The 25,192-nt window shown below is 38.1% G+C and overlaps 1 protein-coding gene across 6 annotated transcripts; it reads left to right on the top strand.

Moving 5' to 3' along the window:
• Positions 1-819: 819 nt before the first annotated feature.
• Positions 820-25,017, top strand: mctp2b (multiple C2 domains, transmembrane 2b). 6 transcript variants are annotated; one of them, XM_088412841.1, is made up of 22 exons: positions 820-951; positions 6,169-6,685; positions 10,472-10,583; positions 13,126-13,268; positions 13,346-13,422; positions 13,526-13,640; positions 14,658-14,690; positions 16,160-16,312; positions 16,788-16,918; positions 16,989-17,175; positions 17,686-17,779; positions 17,855-17,957; positions 18,213-18,315; positions 18,420-18,521; positions 18,590-18,664; positions 20,866-20,985; positions 23,031-23,144; positions 23,250-23,291; positions 23,374-23,483; positions 23,559-23,668; positions 24,475-24,572; positions 24,742-25,017. In XM_088412841.1, exons 2-22 carry the CDS (start codon positions 6,218-6,220, stop codon positions 24,787-24,789), a joined length of 2,538 nt encoding a protein of 845 aa, XP_088268967.1. In that variant the 5' UTR covers positions 820-951; positions 6,169-6,217; the 3' UTR covers positions 24,790-25,017. The 6 variants fall into 6 exon arrangements, with proteins under 6 accessions (XP_088268967.1, XP_088268966.1, XP_088268965.1 ...); XM_088412840.1 differs by having other exon boundaries at positions 16,157-16,312; XM_088412839.1 differs by having other exon boundaries at positions 16,142-16,312.
• Positions 25,018-25,192: the final 175 nt, after the last annotated feature.

Here is a 25,192-nt window from a genome sequence, read left to right as displayed (position 1 = left end):
TCAGCCAATAGGAACTCTTTACAATAGGAACTCTACAATGAAACGACAGCCCAAGCCGAACTTTCTCACTGCTTTTGCTTTGTACAAAAACATAATATTGTGTTTTATTTTTTCAACCTCATGACCTTTATCAATAGGTTTTTATTGTATTCAGTGATTTTTTTTTTTTTTAACCACAAAATTGTGATCATTCTTATCTCGCGAGGTTCGTAGTGATATCGTATTGATTGCAGCAGACATTATTTAACTTTTGATATAATTTCCGAATCACTCGGACAGCTGCGTTGTGTACGTTGACAATTCAACATCTAAAATGTGGACATAATTATTTTTTACATGTAATTGTGTAGCGTTCAAGTGAGTTTGAGTGACAAAGATAGAAAGTAAAAACGTAGGGGAAAAATCATGACAGCACTATACTGATGAGAACTAGGTTTCTCGTGAAGACAATAGGAAACAAACCACATCCTGCACATTCGCACGGGGGGTTAGAAACTCAACGGAACTACTTTTTTGTGAACAGATAAAATTCTGATAAACTTACAGTATCTGTTTTACCGATTTTTGTTATGATTATGATTTTGTTACTTTAATTTGTTATGATTTAAAACAAACGCCATACAAAACACACGTAAACAAAAGGAAAAATAAGATCATGTGAAATTCACTTTCTCACTGATTCGTTCTTTGTAGTTGATTTAATACATGTGTTAGCAATTAAGTATGTTTACAAAGATCCTCGATTTAACGTCGTTATTTTCGCTATTCAAGATACCGTCTTCCTCCTGTAAGCTTTTATTTCGAAAATTAACGGAAGCCTTTTTTTGTCCAGTGTTTAACGTTGGAAGGGGAAAAAAAACAGAAGCTAGTTAGAGGCTCGCACAGTCACGCAGGGAACGGGAGAAGAGTGCACAGTTCGCGGGGAGACGTTCGTCCGCCGTCGCCTCCAAGGTAAATAAACGTCATTATTTGTCTTTCGGACTTTTGTGTCCGGGAGGGACACACCTGCAGCAGGGCAGGTGAGCTTCACGCGAAACGACGCCCGACCCTGTGGGGAAAAGTTCTGTGGGAAAAGCGAGACAAAGCTTCCGGGTTCGATTTTCGGTTCTGATTCTCCAAGCTTTTACTGTACACGATTAAACAAACTTTTACGTTTGCGCACTTAAACTTGTATGCATACATTTGCATGTCAATGTCAGAGCACGCAACGACAAACAAAGAACTCGTCCATATCAGGGTACTTACAAAAAGTATTTTGGACGAGCGTAGAGGAGAAGCAGTGGGGTAAAATCTAGATTGTGGAAATACCGACTTTGGCAATGATCAGTTGACCAATTTAGTAACTGCAATCTTGCATTTTGGCGCCAGACTACGCTTTACTTTCCCAGCCACTGCTGAATGGGGAAACAATAAAAATGGTTAAGTATTATTGTAAAACAATGACTATACTTTATGAGTGCGCCTTGATGGCAGTCACAGTGATTACACTTAGTACTGAATTTTATTTATAAATACCTTTTACTTTCCTTGCTACTGCTGAATGTAAAACAAGAAATACGGTTAAATATTTTTGTGAAAACAAAGTATGAATATTGAATGCATGAGTCTGCCTTTTGATTGGCTGTTACATTTGCGATGTTGTGATGACGTTTATTAGTGTTTATAGATAATAATTAAGGGACAGTAAGGTGACACCTGCCCAAACTTAACCCTAGTTCTTTCCTTCGACCATCATTCTATCCTATAAAACTTAACCCAATCAATGCCAAAGACATATTTTTACGTTTTTGTTTTCTTCTTGTTTAAAGAATCTAGACATTACATCCCAGGAACTTTAGTAGAGTTGCTTACTTTATTTATTTATTTGTGCACTTAAAGGCAACATGTAAATGCAATAAATTGAAATACAAATTATATTATAACAATAAAACTTCCCTTCCATCTTTCTGGCTTAAAGTAATTGATTATTTTATTTTTTTTAGATTATTTTAGAACGTAATTACCTGAAGTAATCAATTGGCTATGTCCTTAAGTACTAAAGTAGTTAATTACTTCAGCGCTTAATTAATTTAGTACCAGCTATTTTTAGACATTTCTTTAGCCAGACAGTTGGAAAAAAAATAAAGAAAAAAAACGTAAAAATATGGCTTTGGACTGAATGAGTTAATAGTAATCCTCCAAGAGTTCATCCTGTATTATGAAAAAAGAAATTCAGATTTTTGAAACATTTTAATAATTATGTGGCGATAGCAGACAGTTATTTGAACATGCCTATTCCCTGATGCATACTTTGGTCTGACGAGAGACGAGGGAAAAAAAACGTCCTGTGACTCCTGTCATGTTCTGACACGACCCGTCCACTTGTTGAGCTTGCGCACTCACTTCCTGACACAAAGAAGAAAAAGTCTCAAAGGTGACGAGATCCGGCGAAAGTCACTTCTCGCTATATTTGCCATGAGCTGATTGCGATGATTTTATGTCCCAATAAGTGATTTATGTGAGGAAGAGGAAGTCACGTGGTCGTCTTGAGGAGAAAGTGGGCACGTGTGTGTGTGAGTGTGTGCTTGATGCAATCTTATCGCAGTCCAACGCTTGAATTCCGACTTACTCTCATTTTTTCTTATATATATATATATATATATATATATATATATATATATATATATATATATATATATATATATATATATATATATATATATAAATGTGTGTGTTAATGGTCTCAAAATAATTCGCACCTAAACTTCCACCAAAGAAAATAGAAACACAATGTAAATATTGTCCTCATTCTAAATGTTTTATATAGAGATGAGTGAAAACTGATACCAGGTGTCAGTATCGGGCTGATACCAGGTATCAATACCAGAATCGGATAACTAAAGGCATGTGTGTGAAAGATGCCCATTAAGACGAAGTGCATGTCTAGAAATAATGATTAAAAAAAAGAGAAAATTAGAAGAATAGAAAATTGCAATAATTTTGTGAAATTTTAAGGAAAATGTTGGAGTGGTATATACTGTATTTCTTGAAAATGATCTGTCATTGACGTTTTTTGGGGAGGGAGGGAATTTGATGTATTTATAGAACAAATGGTATCTGTACTTGGTATCGGAAACTTTTTTTAGAGTTGTGTAGTTGCACTGGTATAGTACTGGAAAAATGGAGTCATGAGGACTGATACACAGTCTCCGTATCAAGATATCTGGCTTAATTTCAAGATATTGTACTTGCATTAGCAACCAATATTAGTATTGGCCACTTTAGTGTTTACAATCAAGAAATGACAGGTCAAAAATTTTGTGCTAATTTTCCACTAATTTTGTGAAATTTTAACGACATTTCTAGGGGGTTAACAAAACAAGTGATATCAGATTTTAGCTCTCCATACTGGTATCGGTCTGGGGAAAAAAAAAACCAGAGTGGCACATTCCAATACCAAGTGAGTACTGATGCCAAGTATGGATATCAAGATGATACCTGGCCTTATATCCTGGTTTGTGTACTCACAAAGGCAGTCGATACCAGTGTAGGATACTCACATTGTGTAGTTTTCATGAACTCGATTACTCAAGTTCATGAGACATTGTTTCGTGTTAAAATTGTACTGTCAAAATATACAATGAAAAACTGAGTGCATTACACTTTAGTGCAAGATAAAATTGTTGATTAATCAATGAAATAATAGAATATTTGATTATATAAATATTCAATACTGACAGCTCTACATGTTAAATAGAAAAAAACGACTTTAGATCATGTTAGTCTAACAGCAGATATTTTTTTTTTAACCCGCCGCTGTCAAGGTCTTTGATACTGACGTGCAAAAACATTTGTTTATCCATGAACCTTTGCGAGGTCCCCGCTTGAATTTGTTGCTTTTTGATGGCGTGACCGTGAAAAACACAGTTTCCCAAATATGTTTTTTGGCTGTCGACGTCCTGTTTATCGCATGACGGCGGCTACGTGACGCGCTACATTCCTAATGATCAATACACACGTCATTTTCCCGTATCACGAGTAGACCCACAAAAAAAGCTCTTGCATCATTTTTGCTCTCCATTAATTTCCAATACAATACTGTCTAGAGATTAAAAAGAATTAAAGATTAATGAGTTAAGATCTGTAATTAATTGATCTAATTATCCACAAATTATCTCAGGAATACTCATAAGAAACCTTTTTTTTTATTTGTTGTGTTTTCGCGGCAGATAAAAGTGGCTTCTTTATTTTCTTTAATAAAATACTTCACCGTTTACCTTCCACCGTTTTTGTCATTTTACAAATAATTCGATATTTAAATTAAAGTAAAACATCCTTGCTTGAACGTGTGGTGTTTAGCAGTTGAGTTCGTCAAAGAGCTTTGCTGTGGCTCGCTACGTTAGCATCTTTGTTGTTAACGTTAGCTGTAACCGCGCTCGCTGCTGGGTGCTTTGCATTGATGTGTTAGTCTACAAAAATGCATATCACTATCTGGGAGAGTTGTTTGAAGTCCAATTCCTCAAACGTCGGAGCGCCAACTCTCACGCACTCTTCCGTTTTCACGTCTTCCACCCCACAAACAGCAGTAGCGATTTTGTTGCTTTTGTTAGCCGTGGGTGCTTTGCATTGATGTGTTAGTCCACAAAAATGCATATGACTATCTTTGCCACACGTGGGGGAGTCAAATTCCTCAAGCGTCGGACCGCCAACTCTCACGCGCTCTTCCGTTTTCACGTCTTCCACCCCACACACGGCAGTAGCGATTTTGTTGCTTTTGTTAGCTGTGGGTGCTTTGCATTGATGTGTTAGTCCACAAAAATGCATATGACCATCTTGCCACACGTGGGGGAGTTGTTTGAAGTCAAATTCCTCAAACGTCGGACCGCCAACTCTCACGCGCTCTTCCGTTTTCACGTCTTCCACCCCACACACGGCAGTAGGGATTTTGTTGCTTTTGTTAGCCGTGGGTGCTTTGCATTGATGTGATAGGTTAAACTTGAATAAGCAAGCTCCTTCTTACCTCAAAAATGTTGATTGACATTCTAAATGATACAACAATTATCCACGAATGTATTCAGTGATTACCAGCGAATATTGCGTTTGAAAGTTTTCCCAGCCCCGCACGATATTAATTGGCGTTTCCCACGCCAGGCTGTCCTGGTCGTGTTTTGTAAACGCTCGTAATTGTCGTTGTTTTTTTGTCTTCCTGTTTTTTTTTTTTGTCGTAACAAGGCAGGAGTTGGCATGCGTCCATTACATATTGAAGGGTGTGTTCGAGGGCTGGAAGGGTGCGTTCAGGCATCCATCTGGAAGACCGCAAAAGAAGACAATAGTCAGCACGTAACTTTTTGATCATTGCAACTGGCACAAGGTTCATACTATTATGTTGGGATTTATTGTTTCTAAGATGTGTAAAAAAAAACAAAAACATTTCAAAATGTGTGATTTATTCATACTGTATTACATGGAATATACAGTATCTTCAAAACCAAAATAAATGGCGGATATTTGCTGATTTATTTGACCTTTATTCACTGAAAGAATTTATTGATCCAGCACACTTGGCAGCCCGCAAGCTAAAATTAGTTTGACACCCATGACTTCAACATTTTAAAACATATAAAGCTTTTTGCTATATTTTTTTTTTAATCGCATGAATTATTAGTGTGATCAAGGAAAAAAATGTTCACTGCAGTTTAAAAAGTCTTGGTGGGTGAATTTGTTGGAATGATTTACTTTATATATTAATTTTAGTTTATTATTAATATTTGTAAGTATCAGACCTTGAAGCTTTGTTTCTGTAGTGCTTGTTTAAAAAAAAAAGGGGAAAAACTAGACATGTTGGACCAAACCTGATAAATTATCGTTTATTAATTAATCATTTTGATATCAATATTGACCGAAATAATTGTGATTATTATATAGGACATAATTGTGCCGCCCTAGTACCAGCCTATTTTAGACTGTCCTCAAGCCCAGCACAGAAAAAATTATAAAATATATATAATTAGATACCTGGGGTTCAATTTCTGGACTCCTAAAAACAAAAACAAAAAAAGTTAAAAAAAACGTTTTTGGGAGTGAATAAATTTATTTTTGTTTTTTTGGGGCCAAAAATCATCCAAAAAAAAATCCATAATAGTCGGGCCTCAATTGTTAATGCTTGTTTTTTTTATCTTTGTGTCATAGATGGCCGTAAACTAAAAAAAAAAAAAAATAGGACACCGAGACTGCCAGCATGCTGCAAAACCTACGAAGGAAGCTGCGGCGGGACAAGACGGGCGTGGGGAAAAAAGGGTCCGCCGCCCCCCGTCCGGACCTGTCCACCATCGACCAGCGCTTGAGCTTCTCGGTGCCGGACATGCGAGACATGAAGGGGGACAGCACAGTTTCCTCCTCCCCTTACCTCGCCAAGAGTCCCGCTTCCTGCTACAGCAGCCCCACCACGCCGCTGGGCCATCCTGCCCAACTAGCTGGCGTAGGAAGGGGAGGGGCGTCCACAATGAGTGCCCACACCTTGGGCGTGCCTGCAGACGAGATGGACTGGACGTCCTCCCAGGAGTCTTTCAACGGCGTCCACATGGACAACGGGCAGCCGGAGTGGCGGCGCCGCTCGGCCCGAGGCGCCGACGACGCCGGAACGGAACCTGAGGGGCAGGCCCAAATGACCGCGTGCAGCCTGGACGGTGCTGACGATGGCTCGCAGGTGGGAGGAACAAAAAAAAAAAAAAAAAAAAAAATATATATATATATATATATATATATATATATATATATATATAGAGAGAGAGAGATTATCAAACCATATATGATATCATCATATTAAATATGTCATACCAGTATCATATGATATGTCATATCATAATACACAGTTTCATATAGCCTCTCATATCATCAGAGACAGTATCATATATCATATCACATCATATCTTATATCATTATACACAGTATCATATTTCTTCAGAGACAGTATAATATATATATATATATATATATATATATATCTATATCTATATATATATATATATATATATATATATATATATCATTATACACAGTATCATATATCATCTCATATCAGAGACAATATCATATATCACATCATATATACAATATATCATACATATATATATATATATATATATATATATATATATATATATATATATATATATATATATATATATATAGAGAGAGAGAGAGAGAGATTATCAAACCATATATGATATCATATTAAATATGTCATACCATAGTGTCATATGATATGTCATATCATTATACACAGTTTCATATATCCTCTCATATCATCAGAGACAGTATCATATATCACATCATATCTTATATCATTATACACAGTATCATATTTCTTCAGAGACAGTATCATATGTATCTTATCACATCATATCATATATCACATCATATATACAGTATATATATATATATATATATATATATATATATATATATATATATATATATATATATATCATATCACATGTTGCATATCATATACAGTATCATAGTAAATATCATTATACATGGTATCATACAGTATGTCATCTCATGTTATCATATATATACAGTTTTATATCATGATATGATATATCATATAACATAGCATATATGATGGTATCCTGATAGTGGAATTTGTTTCTCACATGATCCTGTGGCTTGGTAGGTCACATGATAGGTGTCAGGCGCGCGCATTGGTCTCACATCACAGCCGAGTGCGAAATGGCATTCAGCCGCTTTTCAGAGTATGTCGGAATTGCGCCGTGATAATCGTCCCGTTCCAGCGGCCAAAGATCCCATCCGGCAAGTTTCATTGTCAACATTCCTTCGCAGGTGTGTACCGCATATGCGGGTGTCACCTGGCTGCAGGATTACGCGTGAACCCTGCATCAACCCCAAGCACAATTTGCTCGGATTTGAATATTGTTTTTTTTTTGATGCGTCGTCCGCCGGTTTGGGAGTGTGGCCGTGGGACGGGCCGTTTGGAAACGTAGGAGCGCCGGCCGTGCAAATTTTCGTGCAAAATTATAACTGAGATTGATTTTAATGGAAGAAACAAACAAACAAGCATTTATTTAAAAGTTCGATTCATTAAAAAAGAAAATCCTGTGGAAATATTCGGCAAAAAAGAATGAATACTTACTTTAAATGAGTTGAATTAGGGCTGCACAAGAAATCGAATTTTAATCGTGATCACGATATTGGCACTACATGTCAAATCAAGCATGTTGTCCCCCTGCCACCAGGGGGCAATGTTTCCCACATGTTTGCATGACAAAAGCCTCTGCTTTTCCCACACTGATATATTATTTACCAGTGTGAAATGGCGTTGAGTTTCCTAATATGTACAGTGCTAGCTGTCAGTTGAGACCCTTTTTAAAAAAATGCGTAATAAATTTGGTTTGAAATGACCCAAAATGACATTTAATTGATTAAAATTTGTTTAAAAGTAAATAACGCACTTGGTTCTAAGTAGGCTTCATTTTTTTTTTCATGTGTTTGCACTCAGCAAGTAAGTTCGCTGTGTTGCCCTGTGTGCTAATTGCCGTAATTATTATTTACTGTATCTATTTATTTTAGTTTATTATTATGATTTTAAAAAGGGCAATAAATAGACGTGATTGACCACACGTGATGAATAATCGTGATTTGAAAATTGACCAAAATAATTGCGATTATTGTTTTGGCCGCAATGGCGCAGCCCTAGTTTGCAACTTCATATTCTTAGCTTGTGCATAACTTGCTTTACGTTTCTTATTTTCCCCATTTTAAGCTGCGAAAAAAAAAAAATTGTCTTGAATTAATTTGATACCTAAACCGGGTTTGTTGTATTGCACCGGCGTGCGTCGCGTAACGTCCAATGGGGTGAGCCCAGATGGTGATGTCATCCGTGCGGTGTTTACAAATCAGACTCCAGCGTTTTTCACGCTCGCCGCCATTGTTCGCCGTCCGAGCGATGTGGAAACTGGCCGGTGAGCAAATAGCTTTGGCCGAGGAACAAAAGCCGAGGTATTGTCGGAGGCCAGGTATCTCGTGTCACCGTCGCCGCACAGCTGCCGGCGCCGACATTAACGAGCGACTTGTGCTCACTCGGGATTACGGTCCGCTTCGATACGGGCGGCCCGGGACTTTTTACCGCCACGCTTTTGGCGCCAGGTGAGGAATGTTTTGACTTTCATTTGCTATCCGACACGAAAGTCTATTGACTAAAGAAGAAGAACTGAATGAGTTTTGGTTTTTTTCAGGAGTTCACTCCCTTGGATATTTGTTAAAGGTTGGCTTTCGCGGTACATTTAAGACCGAAGCAAAAAGGATGTTTGCCATCGCGGTTCTGCCCTTTGTGTGCATGCGCTAATTGATACTACCGCTTTTTGCTTTTTATGCCGACGTCAGTTGCGGATGCTATTCGGAGTTTAGTTTCTACCGCAAAAAAAAAATAGTTTCAGGAAGCCAACCAAAGTCCTGATTGTCTTTAACCCTTGTCCACACAAACTATGCATTTTTTTCTAATTTTGTAAATGCTTTTAAAGGAGAAATTACATTATTTATGAAGTTTTTTTCCTTCGATTACTTATCCATACGTATGTAGGTTAAATCTATTCACACCCACAAAAAAAATGGAAAAATGGTATGGTCTGTCTTTAAGTGGTCTCTACTGCCACCTACTGTCTTGAGGTGAAACACAAGCCAACAAATAATTTTCTGTTTGCCAACATAGTTTGACCGCCGCTCAATGGAATTTTGCGAAAATCGCAGGAAAATCAATGTCATTAATCCTAAAATGCATCTTCAAAATTGTAATTCGAATGGTTTTAAAATTTGGACAATGATTATTTTTGTATACAGAATCTGGCACGTCCTGCTGCAATCTCATAGAAATGTCAGAATAGTTGCATTATGAAATTTTACATGTTTTAATAATCTGGTGGAAAGTTCAGCTCCCTAGTGTTTTTTTCCCCCATTGGTTCTTTTATGAGATCATACAAAAATTAAAGAAATGTCCATAATTTGTAACATAATGCCACAAAAGTTTTAACTTTGAATTAGTAACTTAATTTGTGACATATCTAGTATCGTTTCAACTTTTTTTTAATACCCTTGTTACATTATGATGTGTTCTTGTCACAAGACGTTTTATTGATCGATAAATCGATCTTTTGCAAAAGTGGCATTGTGATTACTATTTTGGCCACAATTGTGCGTAGTTTGTAACTTAATATTCATAGCTTGTGCATAACTTGCTTTACGTTTCTTTGTTTCCCCATATTTAGCTGCAAAAAAAAAAAAAATGTCTGGAATTAATTTGATAAGACATGTTTTCAAAAAGTTACTTTATTACTTATTCAGTGCCAGCCATTTTCCAATCCTCTTTCACCCTAACTCTTGGAAATAATAAATACCTAGGATTGATTGCTTGGACTAGCCACTAGGGCCATATGCGACCCGCTAAACTTTTTAATCCGTGTGGGTGTGTGTCCAGTGTGAAATGGAGTCTTCCAGCTCCTTTGAGGGTGGCAGAGAGTCTATGAGCTCCTTCTTGCTTACCATCGACCTGAAGGAGGGACGCAACCTGGTCATCAGGGACCGCTGCGGTAAGAAAAAGGATTTGGAATTGGAAAAGAAATCAATTGCTGCTTTTCACATTCCCTGTTGCTTCCTTTCACTAAGCCGCTCTGGTATATATATATATATATATATATATATATATATATATATATATATATATATATATATATATATATATATTTATATATATATATATATATATATATATTTATATATTTATATTTGTCACTTTGCCATCATCTAAGTTGTCAAATGATTGACGGTCAGGAATGTGAGCTAATGTCACTGCGCGTCAGCGAGTTAAGCTCGCAATCTTGCTGCAAGTAGAATTCCAGGCGGCGTATCGGAACCTGTCGGAGCCCCGCCCCGCTACCCTATGTTTGCCATCCGCCGAGGCAGATAACGCTTAACAGGAGACCGGGGAACAAAGTCTGGCTTTTCTTTGTTGGGGCCGGCGAGCGTGTAGACGTTTGTTTAATTAGACGTTTGCTAGTGGTAATAAGACACTGGGGATACACAGGTGGCATTGTTCAAGGGTACACTGCATTCGGAACACCCCCCCCCCCCCCCCCCCCCCCCCCCCAAATTGTCAAAGTTCCTTCGAGACAATGAGCTATTAACGCTCCGAACAACAAAACACGAACACACCGAAAATATCAACTGCACTCCTGTGAAACGACTTTGTTTGGCCCATGTAAAACTAAATGATCCTATCTGACTAATTTAATAGAGCCATTGATGACAAAAATGTTTATGATGTTATTGTCTGCAAAAAAAAATGTTGATTTGATTAATTTAAGACTCTGAACTGTCTTCAAGAAAAGAAAAAATCAGGTTTGTAACGGATACCACTTTTTTCCAGATTGATACCAGTATAAATATTCACTCTTAAGGACTCGCCGATTATTTATGATTCACTGATGTGTCAAAATTGCTGTAGTGTTATCACCAACTATCGGCAAGGAATGCTTTATCGGTCGGAATTTTAAGTTGTATAAGTATCGGCGGATGGTATCGGCACCCAATACCATGAACTCAGACCGGTATTGGGATACTGACACCTGGTATCGATACTCGGGCGTATCGAATTGCTTTTGTGAAGGCAAAGTTGTATTTTGATTGACAAAAATATGTTTGTGTTTTTTTTAAATGACTTTTCTATGTAATACTATTCATATAATTATTATCTTATGTAATTTATAATACTATTTTGAAAACACTCGCAGTGTGTCCAGGTAATGATGTTAATGCAAGATCATAACTAAAAATCAATTTCGAACAATTATTCATTTTCTGGAGGTGACATTGTCTTTTTAGATATTATAGATTTATTTAGATGTATTATTTAACATACTGTCAATGTTAACGAAAAATATACTTGGAATTTGCATTTGATTTTAGTCCCAAGACAATTTAAGAGCAACATTGGAACGTCGTCGGAAAAAAAGTCAACATGTGGTCGCTACGCTAATTGGAAAAGGAAAATGTGGTTTGTGTTAGCAGTAATTTTACTGCGGGAGCAGAACAGGAAGTTGTGGCCCGTCAAACCAAACATTGACTTGGAAGGGGGTGACGCTTTTCTTTACTGGAACTCACATGGAGTAACTTCCAGGAGACGTTGAGAAACATCTGACTTTTGTTTGCTTTTTTGAATCCATGCTATGCTCAACAAGTGTTTTTTTTTTCATTGTTTTTTTTTTTTCATGTTTTTTATCGGCTCTTGTGTCCACAGAAAAATATTTCACATAAAGTGTCTTATTTTGGGATGACTGTAGAAACGTCTTCACAAAATAAATAATTAAATTAATTGATTATAAATATTTGTCCCCAAAAAAATTATCAACATCAAGTGTCAGACCTATTATCAAAAAGAAATATTCATAAACAAATATTTGTACGCAAGAAAGTTTTCATCTTAAAGTGTCTTCTTTTGGGATCTTAGTAGAAATGTGTTCACAAATGAAAAAAAAAAGAAAAAATAACTCTGGAAATGAGTTTTTACAATAGTGAAATTTACGGGTCTTTTTTTTTTTTTTTAAATTAATGCTGAGGGCCCCTGCAAAATGAATGGCGGGCCACTGATGTCCCCCAAGCCGCATTTTGAGCATGAGTTGATCTAGATATAAATATAAATAATATTAGTAAATATATAAAATGAAAATAAATAAATAAAAATATCAAAAACGGGATTGCTACTAATGAAAATAGATACTTCCACCGAAGCCGAACTAAAAATAAGGATGACAAAGTTTATTGAAAACACAGCAGGAAATTGCACTGCGTGAATTGAAACAATTCATGGAGCTTTGCATTTGTGTCTGTTAGTTAGCAGGCTACTTCCTGGTTCATGGAGGTTATACACCATACAGGTGGCGCCATTGTTTCTTGGGGGTGTGGACAGTTCCAATGATACCATGTTGACTCACAATCGCATGGATTAAAAAAAAAAAAAAATACCCTTGTTCACATCATTGCATTTAAATACAATCAAATCTAATTAGTTGTTCCCTTAATTTGTCTATTTTCTATTAATTTACCAAGCATAATTCCTTGGATTTTCTATTTCAGGCACCAGCGACCCGTACGTGAAGTTCAAACTGGAGGGAAAGACCATCTATAAGAGCAAAGTAGTCCTCAAGAACCTCAACCCCGTGTGGGGCGAGAACTTTTCCATCCCCGTCCGGAACCTCAGCCAGTCGCTCTACATCAAGGTGGGTGGCCGGCACCGTGATGCCCGAAAGGAAAACCAGCATCTGTCACCATGGTAACCGCGATCGGGACAACACAGGTGTACGACCGAGACCTAACCACCGACGACTTCATGGGCTCGGCCAGCGTTCTCCTCAGCGACCTGGATCTGGACAAGTAAGCCCTGTTGATCACCTCTTTAAAAAAAAAAAAAAAAATAATAATAATATATATCGCACTTTGTTAAGATGCTTATCTTTTTTCCGTCTCGTTTGTGGAGTGTGAACGAGCTGTGTCTACGTCTGGACGACCCCAACAGTCTGGAGGACGACATGGGCGAGATTCTTCTGGACATGAGCCTCAAACGCAGGGATGGAGACAGCCGACGCGGACCAGTAGGGGGCGCTTTCGCACACCTTAGTTGCATGACTAATAGCGGCAGCTTTTTGTTGCGCATTGTCGTTAACGTGTGTAAAGGCCAAATGTCAGTCATTCCAAGTAGCGGTTAGCATTTCTTTTAGCATTACATTACCGAGTACTCCGCTGTCCGAAACAGAGATTCGGATTCAAAGTTTATTTGTCATTCGAATACACCCAAGTGCATGAGAACTCCTGGCAAAAGGCCCTCACGGTATTACAAAGAAATATACATTAATAATGGAAAAAATTGAGTAAAATACTGTACACAATATTCGAAATATACAATTATAAATATTGTACTTATACAAGGTAAAGAAAAATTTGTAACACGGACAAGCCTGACCAGTTTGAGTTGTGCACTACAAACATCTAGAGGACTTAAACTGAACAACAAAGTATCGCCTCAAAAAATAAGCGATGAAAACGCCATGTAAGAAATTTTAGTAAAGGCCCGTTCTTAACATAATCAGGAACACTATAAAAACTTGCTTCTTTTCCTAAAATAGAAACACTAAAATCTTATACAAATACTTATGCTATTTTCTCTTGTAAAGTTAAAAGCGATCATGAATTTTCATGAATTTTTTGACAGTCCGAATTCAAAGAAGGAAAAATAGTGACGTAAACCTGCAATGGTAAAAGGTAATAAAATGAAAATTTGCCATAGAGCAAAGCCCAAATAATTGAACTGCCATGTAGCGAGGGAACACCATATTGGAAAAAAAAAAATTTTCGCGTGCCCAAAGATAAAACAGCGACATCCAAAATGTCATTAGAATTAATCAAATGTCCACGAGAACAGTTTAAGAAGGCAAAAACTTTTATTTATGACATGATGAGGTGTTTTGATTTTGGGCATTTCAAGCTACAAGTTTGAAAGACTGACTGCCTTTCATTTGTTTTGTGTTTAAGTGTGTCATTGTGGCATGCAGTGCCAACTAACCTGATTGTGCTTTGTCTTCTGCACCTAACACGCATGCTCCCACCCGCAGCGCTGGCCACAAATCCGAAAACGCAGTAGTCGGGTAAGATATGGGCACACTAACATGATGTCATTATTACATTCACGCGTCGTTATTTCTGAAGCAGGTTACCGCTATAGTAGGCAATGTTCGAGATTTAGCGATATCTAGCGGTGAAAGGAGAGAATGCAGTTACTTTTGAAACCCGCGAACTACGGGGTCTCAGAAAGACCGAACTTCATCCACAGACTGTATGGTTATAATTCGTGTGTTTTGACCCTTTTGGATGCCCGTAGCAAAAAAATCCAAGCGAGGTTAAAAATTTGTGTAACATAATGATCCATTAGGAAATGTATAATTATATTAAAACAGAACGATGGTGAAATCAAATATGTTTATCTTTTTATTGACTTTTATGGTGGTTTAACAATAAGGATTTTTTTGTTTACCAATAGATTTCGCAAAATCGTAAAAATTGTCTACCTTGATTTTGATTGGACTTTATTGGATTTTTTGAGGGTGATGGTCTTAAATTTTTCATAAACTATTTTAAAAAAGTAAAATTGTCTTAGTGAAGATTTATGTTGTACGGAAAGAATGTGTGTGATGTTATTAAAATAAAAGGATTAAAATAGTCTTTATTGTTTAGTATTTTGTTATATTTATTAAGGCAATGGCTACATTGACTTTGATGCTTTCATCCAGTAGCACTAAATTGTTTTGGATGATTATGAAAAAATATCCAAATTTTAATATTTACAACGGTTATATTACTCAATTTATACGTAGAGCATTTAGAAGAAACACTGCATAGAAATCAATTTACATCAGATAGTTATCATACAACAAAGACCATTTTTACATTAATAAAATCAAAGTCTGAGTCTAATTGACTTAGTAAAAGACTAAATTATTTCATGTTTATCAAAACAAAAACATTTTACAAAAAACACATCATTCATTTGTTTATAAAACTGACAGTGGGCTATATTCCGAGTTCATTTAAGATTGTAAAGATTTTTATGTCCAAATGTTTGAATGAGCTGTTTTGAGACATTCTCTCTCGGGATGATCCTGAAACGAAATTGAACAAAACATAGCTTCGGTTGGTGAGAATTAGGCTTTAGTATGTGGTTTATCCTTATTATTATTCTCATTATTGCTATTTGTACAGTGAACGTGAGCCGCGGACACGCAGTGGCCCGTTTTTTAGGTACACCGGCCCCGTTGAACTGGTATTTGATTATATGCATGCTTTTAGAATGCTTTTCAACGCACAAGTAGCATGTCTGCACGATGCATGCTAGCACAATGCAGAATCGCCTGCTTCATCACTTCTGCCATAACACATGAGGTCAAATTTAATCCTCCAATTTTAGGATTTGGATTTGGAGACAACTTGAATGACTCGGTCCACTTTTCACATTCCCAAACTTGAAAGTTAAAAACTCCCATCTCACCTCACCTAAGCAGAACCGGCTCCCAAGATGTAACAGGCACTTCGTCTCCCACAGTCGGCTTCTTTCCAGCAGAGCACGCGGCTGTCCGAGGCGCAGAGGACGAGTCAGCTGTGGACTTGGGTGCTCACGGTGACTCTGGTGGAGGGCCAGGACATCCCTGTGGACCCGCCGACCGGCCAGCTCTTCGTCCGCTTCCGGCTTGGCGAGCAGCGCTACAAGAGCAAGGTGCCAATACATTCAAAAATAAAAAGGGGACTGAACCATGAAAAACCTTTGAACAGCCAGCGATGTGCAGAAAATTTTCATACCTATGATTTTCTGCCATTTTTACAAGCAGTATTCTTAGACCCTTGATACTTTGCCACAAATTATTTGTCTAAACTGCATATTTAAATGACCTAATAATATGATTTATTATTTACTTTACAAAACGCTGGCTGCACATGACATGAATTAAACTATATATATATATATATATATATATATATATATATATATATATTTATTTAAAATTAATTAAAAATATTTTGCTTTTTTATTGCCTGATTAATTTATTTTTTATTATTTTACATTATTTAATCTGGCAATTAAAATAAATTATGAAAAAAAAAGATTTATTGATTGAATTTTGATGCATTTACTCTAATGGTAATATTTTGGATAAGAGGTAAAAAAAAAAAAAATGTTTTCCCCTGTACAGAATGTCGGTAAGGTGTCCAAGCCTCAGTGGAGAGAAAGGTTCATCTTAAACCACTTCATAGACAGCAGCAGCGTCCTGGAGTTGGAACTCTGGTCCAAAGAGGGCAGACGAAGCGAGGAGTGTTTGGGAATGTGAGTCTCTCAACGTGACTTCTTTTTGGTGCCCCGGTTCTGTTCCCATTCCATTTGATTTCTTCCGCAGGTGTGAGGTGGATCTCTCGGGCGTCCCCCCAGAAGAGAGGCAGCTCTTCACGTTGTCGTTGGACTCGGGCAGAGGACGTCTGGTCTTCCTGGTCACAGTCAGCACCTGTAGCGGGGTCTCCATCTCGGACCTCTCCGCGGCGCCTCTCGATGAGCCGGCCGAGCACCAGAACCAGCTGGAAAACTATGTCAGTAGCCTAAAAACCTTTCTGTGTTTGTCTAGCCTCAACAAAGGAAAATAGATAAAAATAGCAACAATAATGTCCTAAAAATAGCCCAAAGTGTCTATTTTTTATTGGGAAAAATTTAATTTAAAATAATGCTTAATGGCGTAAATTAAAAAAAAATAGTAATAATAATATACAATGAATCCCAAACACAATAGAAAATTCAATTTAAAATCATAAAATAAATAAAATAACACCCCCGTTCCCCACAATTTCTATCGTCTCAGTCCGTGTTCTTGTTTTATAGGCCACTAGATAGCAGCATTTCTCTGAAAATGAGCTCAATGGGAAGCGCCAGCTATTTTAGCCGTCCCAATAATCAGTTTTAGTATTCCAAAGTTATTTTAAAAATAGCAAATAAAATTGTCATTATTAAATAGCAAATGGTGAAACATGCATAATAACATGGTTAACTGATGTTTAAAAATGCTCCTAATGTGACGTAAGCACAATGCTTTGTGGTCTTTTCAGAGCCTCCAAAGGACCTTGAAGAACCTCGGCGATGTGGGCTTCCTCCAAGTTAAAGTCATCAAGGCCTGCGACCTGCTCTCTGCTGATCTCAATGGTAACCTCAACTATTTCTTCCCTGTAAATTGAAAACCCATCGGGTGAATCATTTGATTTATTTTGCATGGCATAGGCAAGAGCGACCCCTTCTGCGTCTTGGAACTTTGCAACGACAGGCTGCAGACGCACACCGTCTACAAGAGCCTCCAGCCTGAGTGGAACAAAGTCTTCACTTTGTCAGTATCACCTCCAACTTATTTCGTTTAAATAATTAAATATTTGTATTATGATTTCTGCCACACCTTCCACATCTTTGTATGAGCAGAAATCACATGGATATGCCACATTATTTTGAAGGGATGGATGGATGGATGGATGTATAGATAGATAGATAGATAGACAGACAGACAGACAGATAGATGCAAAACAAGAAAAATGGACGCAAAAATCACGTCACCAATCACAAAAGACTTGTCGTCGTGTGTCCAAAGTCCTGTGAGGGACGTCCACGAGGTCCTGCTGGTGACGGTCTTCGACGAGGACGGAGACAAAGCTCCGGATTTCTTGGGCAAAGTGGCCGTCCCTCTGCTCTCGGTACAAAGCCGCCGAGACGTGATCCGACCGGACTGGGGGTCCGGGTCAGGGCCCGGTCGGTCCCGCGCCCCCGCTGACCCTTTTTGTGTTGGTGTTGGACGCAGATCCGCAGCAGGCAGCAGATCAGCTTGCCCCTGAAGAAGGAGGACCTGGGCGGCCTCACCAAAGGAAGCATCACGCTGGAGCTGGAGATCATTTTCAATCCCGTGAGTCGGCAACGCCGCAACACCTCCAAAATCCGCTGACATTTTTTTTTTCTATGTTCTCAATCCAGATCCGAGCCAGCATAAGGACCTTCCAGCCCCGGGAGAGGAAATTCATGGAAGATAATCCCAAATTTTCCAAAAAGGTATGAGACACTTTTTGATGACTTTCACACCACACCTCCAATAGCTGCAGCTACCCAATAAATCGCTGCTAAATAAATAAGGTGCTAATATAACTGTACTCGTTGCAAAACGTTTTTGTTTCAAGGCCCTTGAACGGATCCAAGGACCACTTAGAAATTCTTAGACTTTAATTTATTAAACATACAGTAACTTTTTCGTGCAGGCCATTTCAAATGTCATGTTTACTAGATGCTTTTTTGATGAATTTGCTGTATTCTCTCTAACTTTATAACAGTACACAGTATTAAAGTAAATACAATTGTATTTGCATACATAGACACACCCCTTTCAGTAAATAATTTACCCTTCCTTATTGGCGCAATTTTTAGACATGTTTTGGAGGTGCTGAAAAGATGTGTTTAGCTAGATTTTAGTTTTCCATCTCTAAATGTTGTTTTGAGTGTACTTAGCTGGGAAAAAAAATATAGAAGGTGCGTGACTGATTTCCTGTTGTTTTTCTTAAAGGGGAAGTTGACCCAGAAATTTTCTTTACAACGATGTTATACGGAACTCAACTCAAGTAAACAGTATTTAAATTAGTATCATGTTTGTGAGCAGCAAAACCAACATTTTTATCTAGCTCACGGGGTGCCATTTTGTCATTTGCAATCGACTGAAAATGACATCACAGTTACGCAGGGATCAAGCTATGACCGATCGCGGCTTCATATTGCGTACATCACATGACAAAACTCAGAAAACAGATGTGCTGCGATTGGTCCTTTACATTAACTGTGATGTCATTTTCAGTCGACGGCAAGTGGCAAAACGGCCGCCCCAGACGTGGCTAAAACTGTCAGATTTTGCTGTTGCGTTCATATTCCGCAAACGAATGTTATCCTTCGATAATTCCACGAACGAATGAATCCGAACGTTCCATTTCATCGCAACGCGCCGGTGTTTGGGTTAAGTTCGGAAGGCCCTCGGTGCAGAGTGGGGAAAGCGAAAGCGGCCCGCTGCTTTGAATTGAGCGCTAATGGCCGCCGACCGCGGCGTGTTCTGCCGCATTAGTTTGATATACAGTGTGTGAGACAGGGTGCCAGAGCGGGTGCCTGACTGTCTGTACTCCCCACAAAAGCTTCATTGTCGCCGCACAATACATCGCCCGCTAACGCCCAAATTGGCTTCCAGTGGCTGTGACGTCCTAATGCTTGTTTTCATGTTGGACAAAATCAGGTCAGATTTCTGACAACGCGGAACCCTCCCTGCCCGACCCGCTTCGGAGCCCGGATGCCAAAACACGGGCCCGTGCTCGTCGCTAATTTACTGTCTTTGAAGTTGGCGGACATGTGCGCGTCCCATCCTTGTTAGCAACCATGCTAATGATGAGACGACGCGTAAGCGCTTTAAGGAAAAAAGGAAAAACTCAACTCATTCACTGCCATTGACGGCTACGGATGTCAATGATCCGTTTTAACTGGGCAAGTGAGTTCAAGTAAGAAATGTCATTCTGAAGACGGAACATCAAAGACTATTTCAATGTTTTTGGTAGTGCTGTCAATATTAAAAAAAAAACAAACAAAAAAAAAACAAGGAGATTAATTCATTAATATCACCAATCAACATTCTCTCCCAAAGATGTGTATTTATGTTTTTGGAATAGTCTAAACATGAATCCCCTAGATATACATATATGCTAGCTATCGCTACTTATCTACCTATCTCTTTCTATCTATTTAGCTAGCCGGCAGCTAAGCTAGCCATAATCTTCCTAGCTATCTTGATGTTTTTCTCTTCCTATCTAGCTAGCTGCTAGCTATTTATCTATCAAGCTTGTTACCTACCTATCTCTGGTTATCTATTTAGCTAGCTACATAACTACCTATCTAACTGCTAGCTAATCTATGTAGCTAGTCGGCTTTCTGTTGAATTAGCCACCTCCCAATCTATCTATCTAGCTGCTAGCTAAATATCTCTCTAGCTAGCTAGCTATCTACCTATCTTGCGGTCTTCTGTCTATTTAGTTAGCTAACTTGATGTATATTTTGCCACCTTCCTGGCTAGCTAGATGTTTATCTCTTGCTATCTGTCCAGCTAGATGCTAACTATTTATGTATCTGGCTAGTTAGCTAGCTATGTCTACTTATCAGGCATTGACTGATGGCAGTTAGACTGTTATTTTTTTATTTACACAGAAACTAAACTAAATTGTGTTTCCCAGGCTCTGGCCAGGAACGTGCAGAGAGTGCAGGCACTGTACCGGGCCATCACGTCCACGTTGCAGTACGTGAAGAGCTGCTTCCAGTGGGAAAGCGTCCAGAGGAGTTTAGTGGCCTTTGCAGTGAGTTTTTAATACACAAAGGTGCTCAAAGTAGTTGATGACTTTCGTAGTACCTAAAATCATCAATTACTTTACAACTCTACTTGAGTGCTTAAAGTAATCATGTAGTTAAGTATTTTAGTACCTATAGAAGTCAATTACTCTTGTACTTTTGGACTTGAAGTAATCAATTATTTTAGTACTCAACCATCTAAAGCAATTGATTACATTTGTACTTTAGTACTCACAGTAATAAATTAGTTCAGTACGTTACTAACTAAAGTAGTTAAATACCGTAGTACCCTAAAACATGAAGCAATCAATTATTCTGCTACTCAATTACCTACAGCAGTTCATTACTTTAGTACCTCAAGTAATAAATTAGTTCAGTACTTTAGTACTCAAAGTAGTTGATGACTTTAGTAGTACCAGTCCACAATTACTGTACTTTACAATTCAGCAAAATAAAACAATTATATACCCTAGTACTTAGGTACCTAGAGTGATAAATTAGTTCACTACTTTAGTACCTAAAATAGTCAATTACTTATGTACTTTAAGACGTAAAGTAATTAATTACTTTAAGTAAACTTATCGGCAAGCAATTACTTTCAATTATTTCAGTATTCAAAGGACTAAAGTAATTGATTAATTTAGTACCAGAGTAATCAGTTAGTTCTATACTTTAGTACCCAAAGCAGTCATTTACTTCACAATTTAATAACTTAAGTAATTTATTTCTTCTGCATCAAATGAGTTAATTGCATTGCAGGCTTGTTTTTTTAATTGGATGAACCACTTGGCATTTTTTTCCCAAGTAGGCATTTTTAAAAAAAAAATTTTTAGTAAGGCATTTATTCATTGAGAGCGGAGCAGAGGTGTTGTGTACAAAAAAAAAAGACAAATATTTTATATTTTTTTCATTCTGATTACTTTGACCATTTTATTCTCTCCACGCATGAGCATTCGCATTCCCATGGCCCCAAGTGTGGGGAAATTTTCCAGCAATGTTGCGGCTCCCTTTTCAGAGGCTCGCCGGGGATCCGGAAGGTTCCGAGAGGCCGTGGAGCCTTCGCAGAACCATGACTTCATAACGCGGCTTTTTGTAAGCCTAATGGACGTGGGCGGTCCTCGGCGGAGGTCTAGTCAAGGGAGATAATGACACACAGACACTGTGCGGCCATCTGCTCTCTTCTTCTCGCACTAAACGCCTCACCTTTTATTTGCTCCCTTCTTCCCTAAATCCCTGCTTTGGCTCCAGTCCACGGGATTACCGCTCTGGCACGCCGCCGATTCTCCGGCATTAATTTGGGAGATCCCCGCGGTGGCCACAGTTGGTAGCCTTTTTTTTTTTTTTTTTTTTTTTTTTAATACACTGTGCACAGTGTTTCCCGCTCTGCTCTTGAAGTACACATTTTTCACTCTTCTTTGTGGCTTAATATAACAATGATACTCCGGTGTTGTTGTTTTTTTCATAACAAACTGCGTTTATTTTTTCAAAGTGAAAATTTGAAGGTTTATCGAGTAGAATTCCTTTACTGTTATTGTACAGCTGGTATGCAAGGAAACTGGCGCACTGCTCTGATTGGTTCGTAATAAATAAATAGAATAAATATTATAGAATAAAAAGCATAGTTTCATAGAGTGCAATTTTTATTTTCAGCAAGTTCTTGTTTTGGTGTTATTCAGAGCTTTAATCGCTGAGTCTCTTTGTCCGGCTTTTTTGAGCAACTTGAGCACAGATCATAAATATGCACAGATCATAAATATGATTTATTATTTAATCGAGGCCAAGCCTTTATTCAAGAGGATTTATTGCTACTGAATGACATGTAGGCCAAGTATGTCTTTTTTCAAGTGGTCAAAGAAAGTTTAAAAAAAAAGACAACACAGTACAGTATTCATAATACTTGTCACTTGTTGCTAGGCAGAACTCATGCAGCTCAGACCAGAACATGTATAGGACATGGAATGAGGTTTGGGTCTAGCAGGAAATGGTGACGCTCCAAACAGGAAGTTGTTTGCTGCCCTTCCACTGGCGGACTAATCATGTGACACGTTTGCAGGTGTTCTTGTGGATCGTGTGGCACTGGGAGTTCTACATGCTGCCCCTCATCCTGGTCCTGCTCATCTTATGGAACTACTTACAGATCTGCTCAGGACACGTCAGTCAGGACCTAGTGAGTCTCTCGGTGCTGCTCCTGTGTGTCTTCAAGACTTCCATGTTTTGACATTTGGATGAAAAAAGATCACGTTTGGTGAACGTATTCCGTGGTTGTTCTCAGAGCAGTATGGACGTAGGTGATGAAGAGGAGGAGGATGAGAAGGTAATGAATAGAAATATGAAATTAATAAACACAACAATTTGTGGTTAAGAGAAGATTTTTGTTTTTTTAATTTTTTTGCCAGGAATCTGAGCGTCGAGGTCTGATGGAGAAGATCCACATGGTTCAGGACATCATCATCAGCCTTCAGACCTTCCTGGATGAGGTGGCCAACTTCGGGGAGAGGATTAAAAAGTAACGTTTACTTTTTTTTTTACTCCGCATTTGATGTTTGGCAAAAGGTTATGTGTTTTTGTTTGTTGTTGTTAGCACGTTCAACTGGTCGGAGCCCTTCCTGTCCAGCCTGGCTTTGCTGCTTTTTGTCACGGCGACTGTGATCTTGTATTACATCCCGCTGCGGTACATTGTCTTGATATGGGGTAGGAGGCACTCAAAAACCTTTTTTTTCCACAGAAACATTTAAAAAATGCTTCTTTCACATCTTCTAACTGGTTAGCTAACTAGTTAACTACACTGCTGTCTAATTAGCCACCTTTCTAGCTATCACATGTCTGTCTTGCTATCTAGCTAGCAGCTAGCTATCTGGCTGTCTCGTTCTAACTAGCTAGCAGCTGGCTATTAATCTATCTAGCTAGCTAGGCAGCTAGCTTTCTACTTACCAAGCTGCCTGTCTTGTTAGCTTCCTACCTAGCTAGCGGCTGTCTAATTAGCCACCTTTCTAGCTAGCAATTTTTCAAGCTTCTTGCTAGCTAGTTGCCGGCTGTTTACCTATTTAGCTAGCTATCTCTGTCTGTCTCGCAACCTACCAAGATTGCTAGAGGCTTTCTAATTAACCACCTTTCTAGTTTGCTATCTGTCCATCATCTCCATCTTTTTCCTATCTATCGATCTAGCTCCTGGCTATTTATCTGTCTAACTAGCTAGTTAGTTGTTGGCTATTTACCTAGCTAGCTATCGCTTATCAAGCTGTCTGTCTCGCTTGCTACCTATCTAGCTAGCTATTGTCTAAATAGCCACCTTTCTTTCTTTCTTTCTTTCTTTCTTTCTTTCTTTCTTTCTTTCTTTCGTTCTTTCTTAATTTTTTTCTTTCTATCTTTCTTTCTATTCATCTATCCATCCACCCATCTGCTAGCTAGCTAGCTGTTAGCTCTTTCTATCCAGCTAGTCATCCCTTCTCCATCCCTCCCCCCTCAGTTTCAGTTTTTTTTTTTTCTCTCGCTTGCAGGCATCAACAAATTCACCAAGCGATTGCGCAACCCTTTCGCCATTGACAACAACGAGCTGTTGGACTTCTTGAGCCGGGTACCTTCAGACGTGCAGAAGGTAAGTTCGACCTGCTGCGAAAGAAGACTTTAAAAACAGTTCAACTGGATGGATGCAGTTTACTGTTTAACTACGTTATTGATGAGTATAGATTATGTTGATCGTCAATATCGGCGTAATTATTGTTGCCGCGCATGTTGACGCTCTTTGGCGTTTTTTTTTTTTTTAGGTCCAGTACAGCGAGCCGAAAAGTGTCAAGAAAAAAAAGTCAACGTAAAGCCACCAAAGCTGAGGACCTGCCCCCTTTTCTCCATTCTTGAGAACTTTAAAATAGCATTTTTAAATGTACAGTTCTTTATACTTTTGAATACTGAAACTATGACAAGAAAGGACCAACTTGTATACTTTTCATTTCATTAACTCTCAAATTTGTTACTTCGTGCCACATTTTATTGTTTTTAAATTTGTGTATGGATGTATATATATGTATATATGTGTATGATGAGGACAAAATATATATATATATATATATATATATATATATATATATATATATATATATATATATATATATATATATATATATAACAGTACAGTATAAAATGTATATATGAATGTACACATACAGATGCATTATTTATTATTGCCTACCATTCGAAGAGCAATAAAAGTGCAGTGTT

This window comes from Hippichthys cyanospilos, chromosome 4 (assembly GCF_059441005.1).
Source record: "Hippichthys cyanospilos isolate Australia breed blue-spotted pipefish chromosome 4, RoL_Hcya_1.0, whole genome shotgun sequence".
NCBI lineage: Eukaryota > Metazoa > Chordata > Actinopteri > Syngnathiformes > Syngnathidae > Hippichthys > Hippichthys cyanospilos.
The sequence above is the reverse complement of the archived record's forward strand: the minus strand, read 5'-3'. Positions and strand labels throughout refer to the sequence as shown.

What these genes read in the sequence shown, in the direction of transcription:
- mctp2b (XM_088412839.1), top strand. Translation starts at nt 6,218, where the DNA reads ATGCTGCAAAACCTACGAAGGAAGCTGCGGCGGGACAAGACGGGCGTG. An exon ending in AGCAGCGCTACAAGAGCAAG is followed by an intron (nt 16,313 to 16,787) that starts GTGCCAATACAT and finishes TCCCCTGTACAG; the next exon opens with AATGTCGGTAAGGTGTCCAA. An exon ending in TGGAACAAAGTCTTCACTTT is followed by an intron (nt 17,958 to 18,212) that starts GTCAGTATCACC and finishes GTGTGTCCAAAG; the next exon opens with TCCTGTGAGGGACGTCCACG.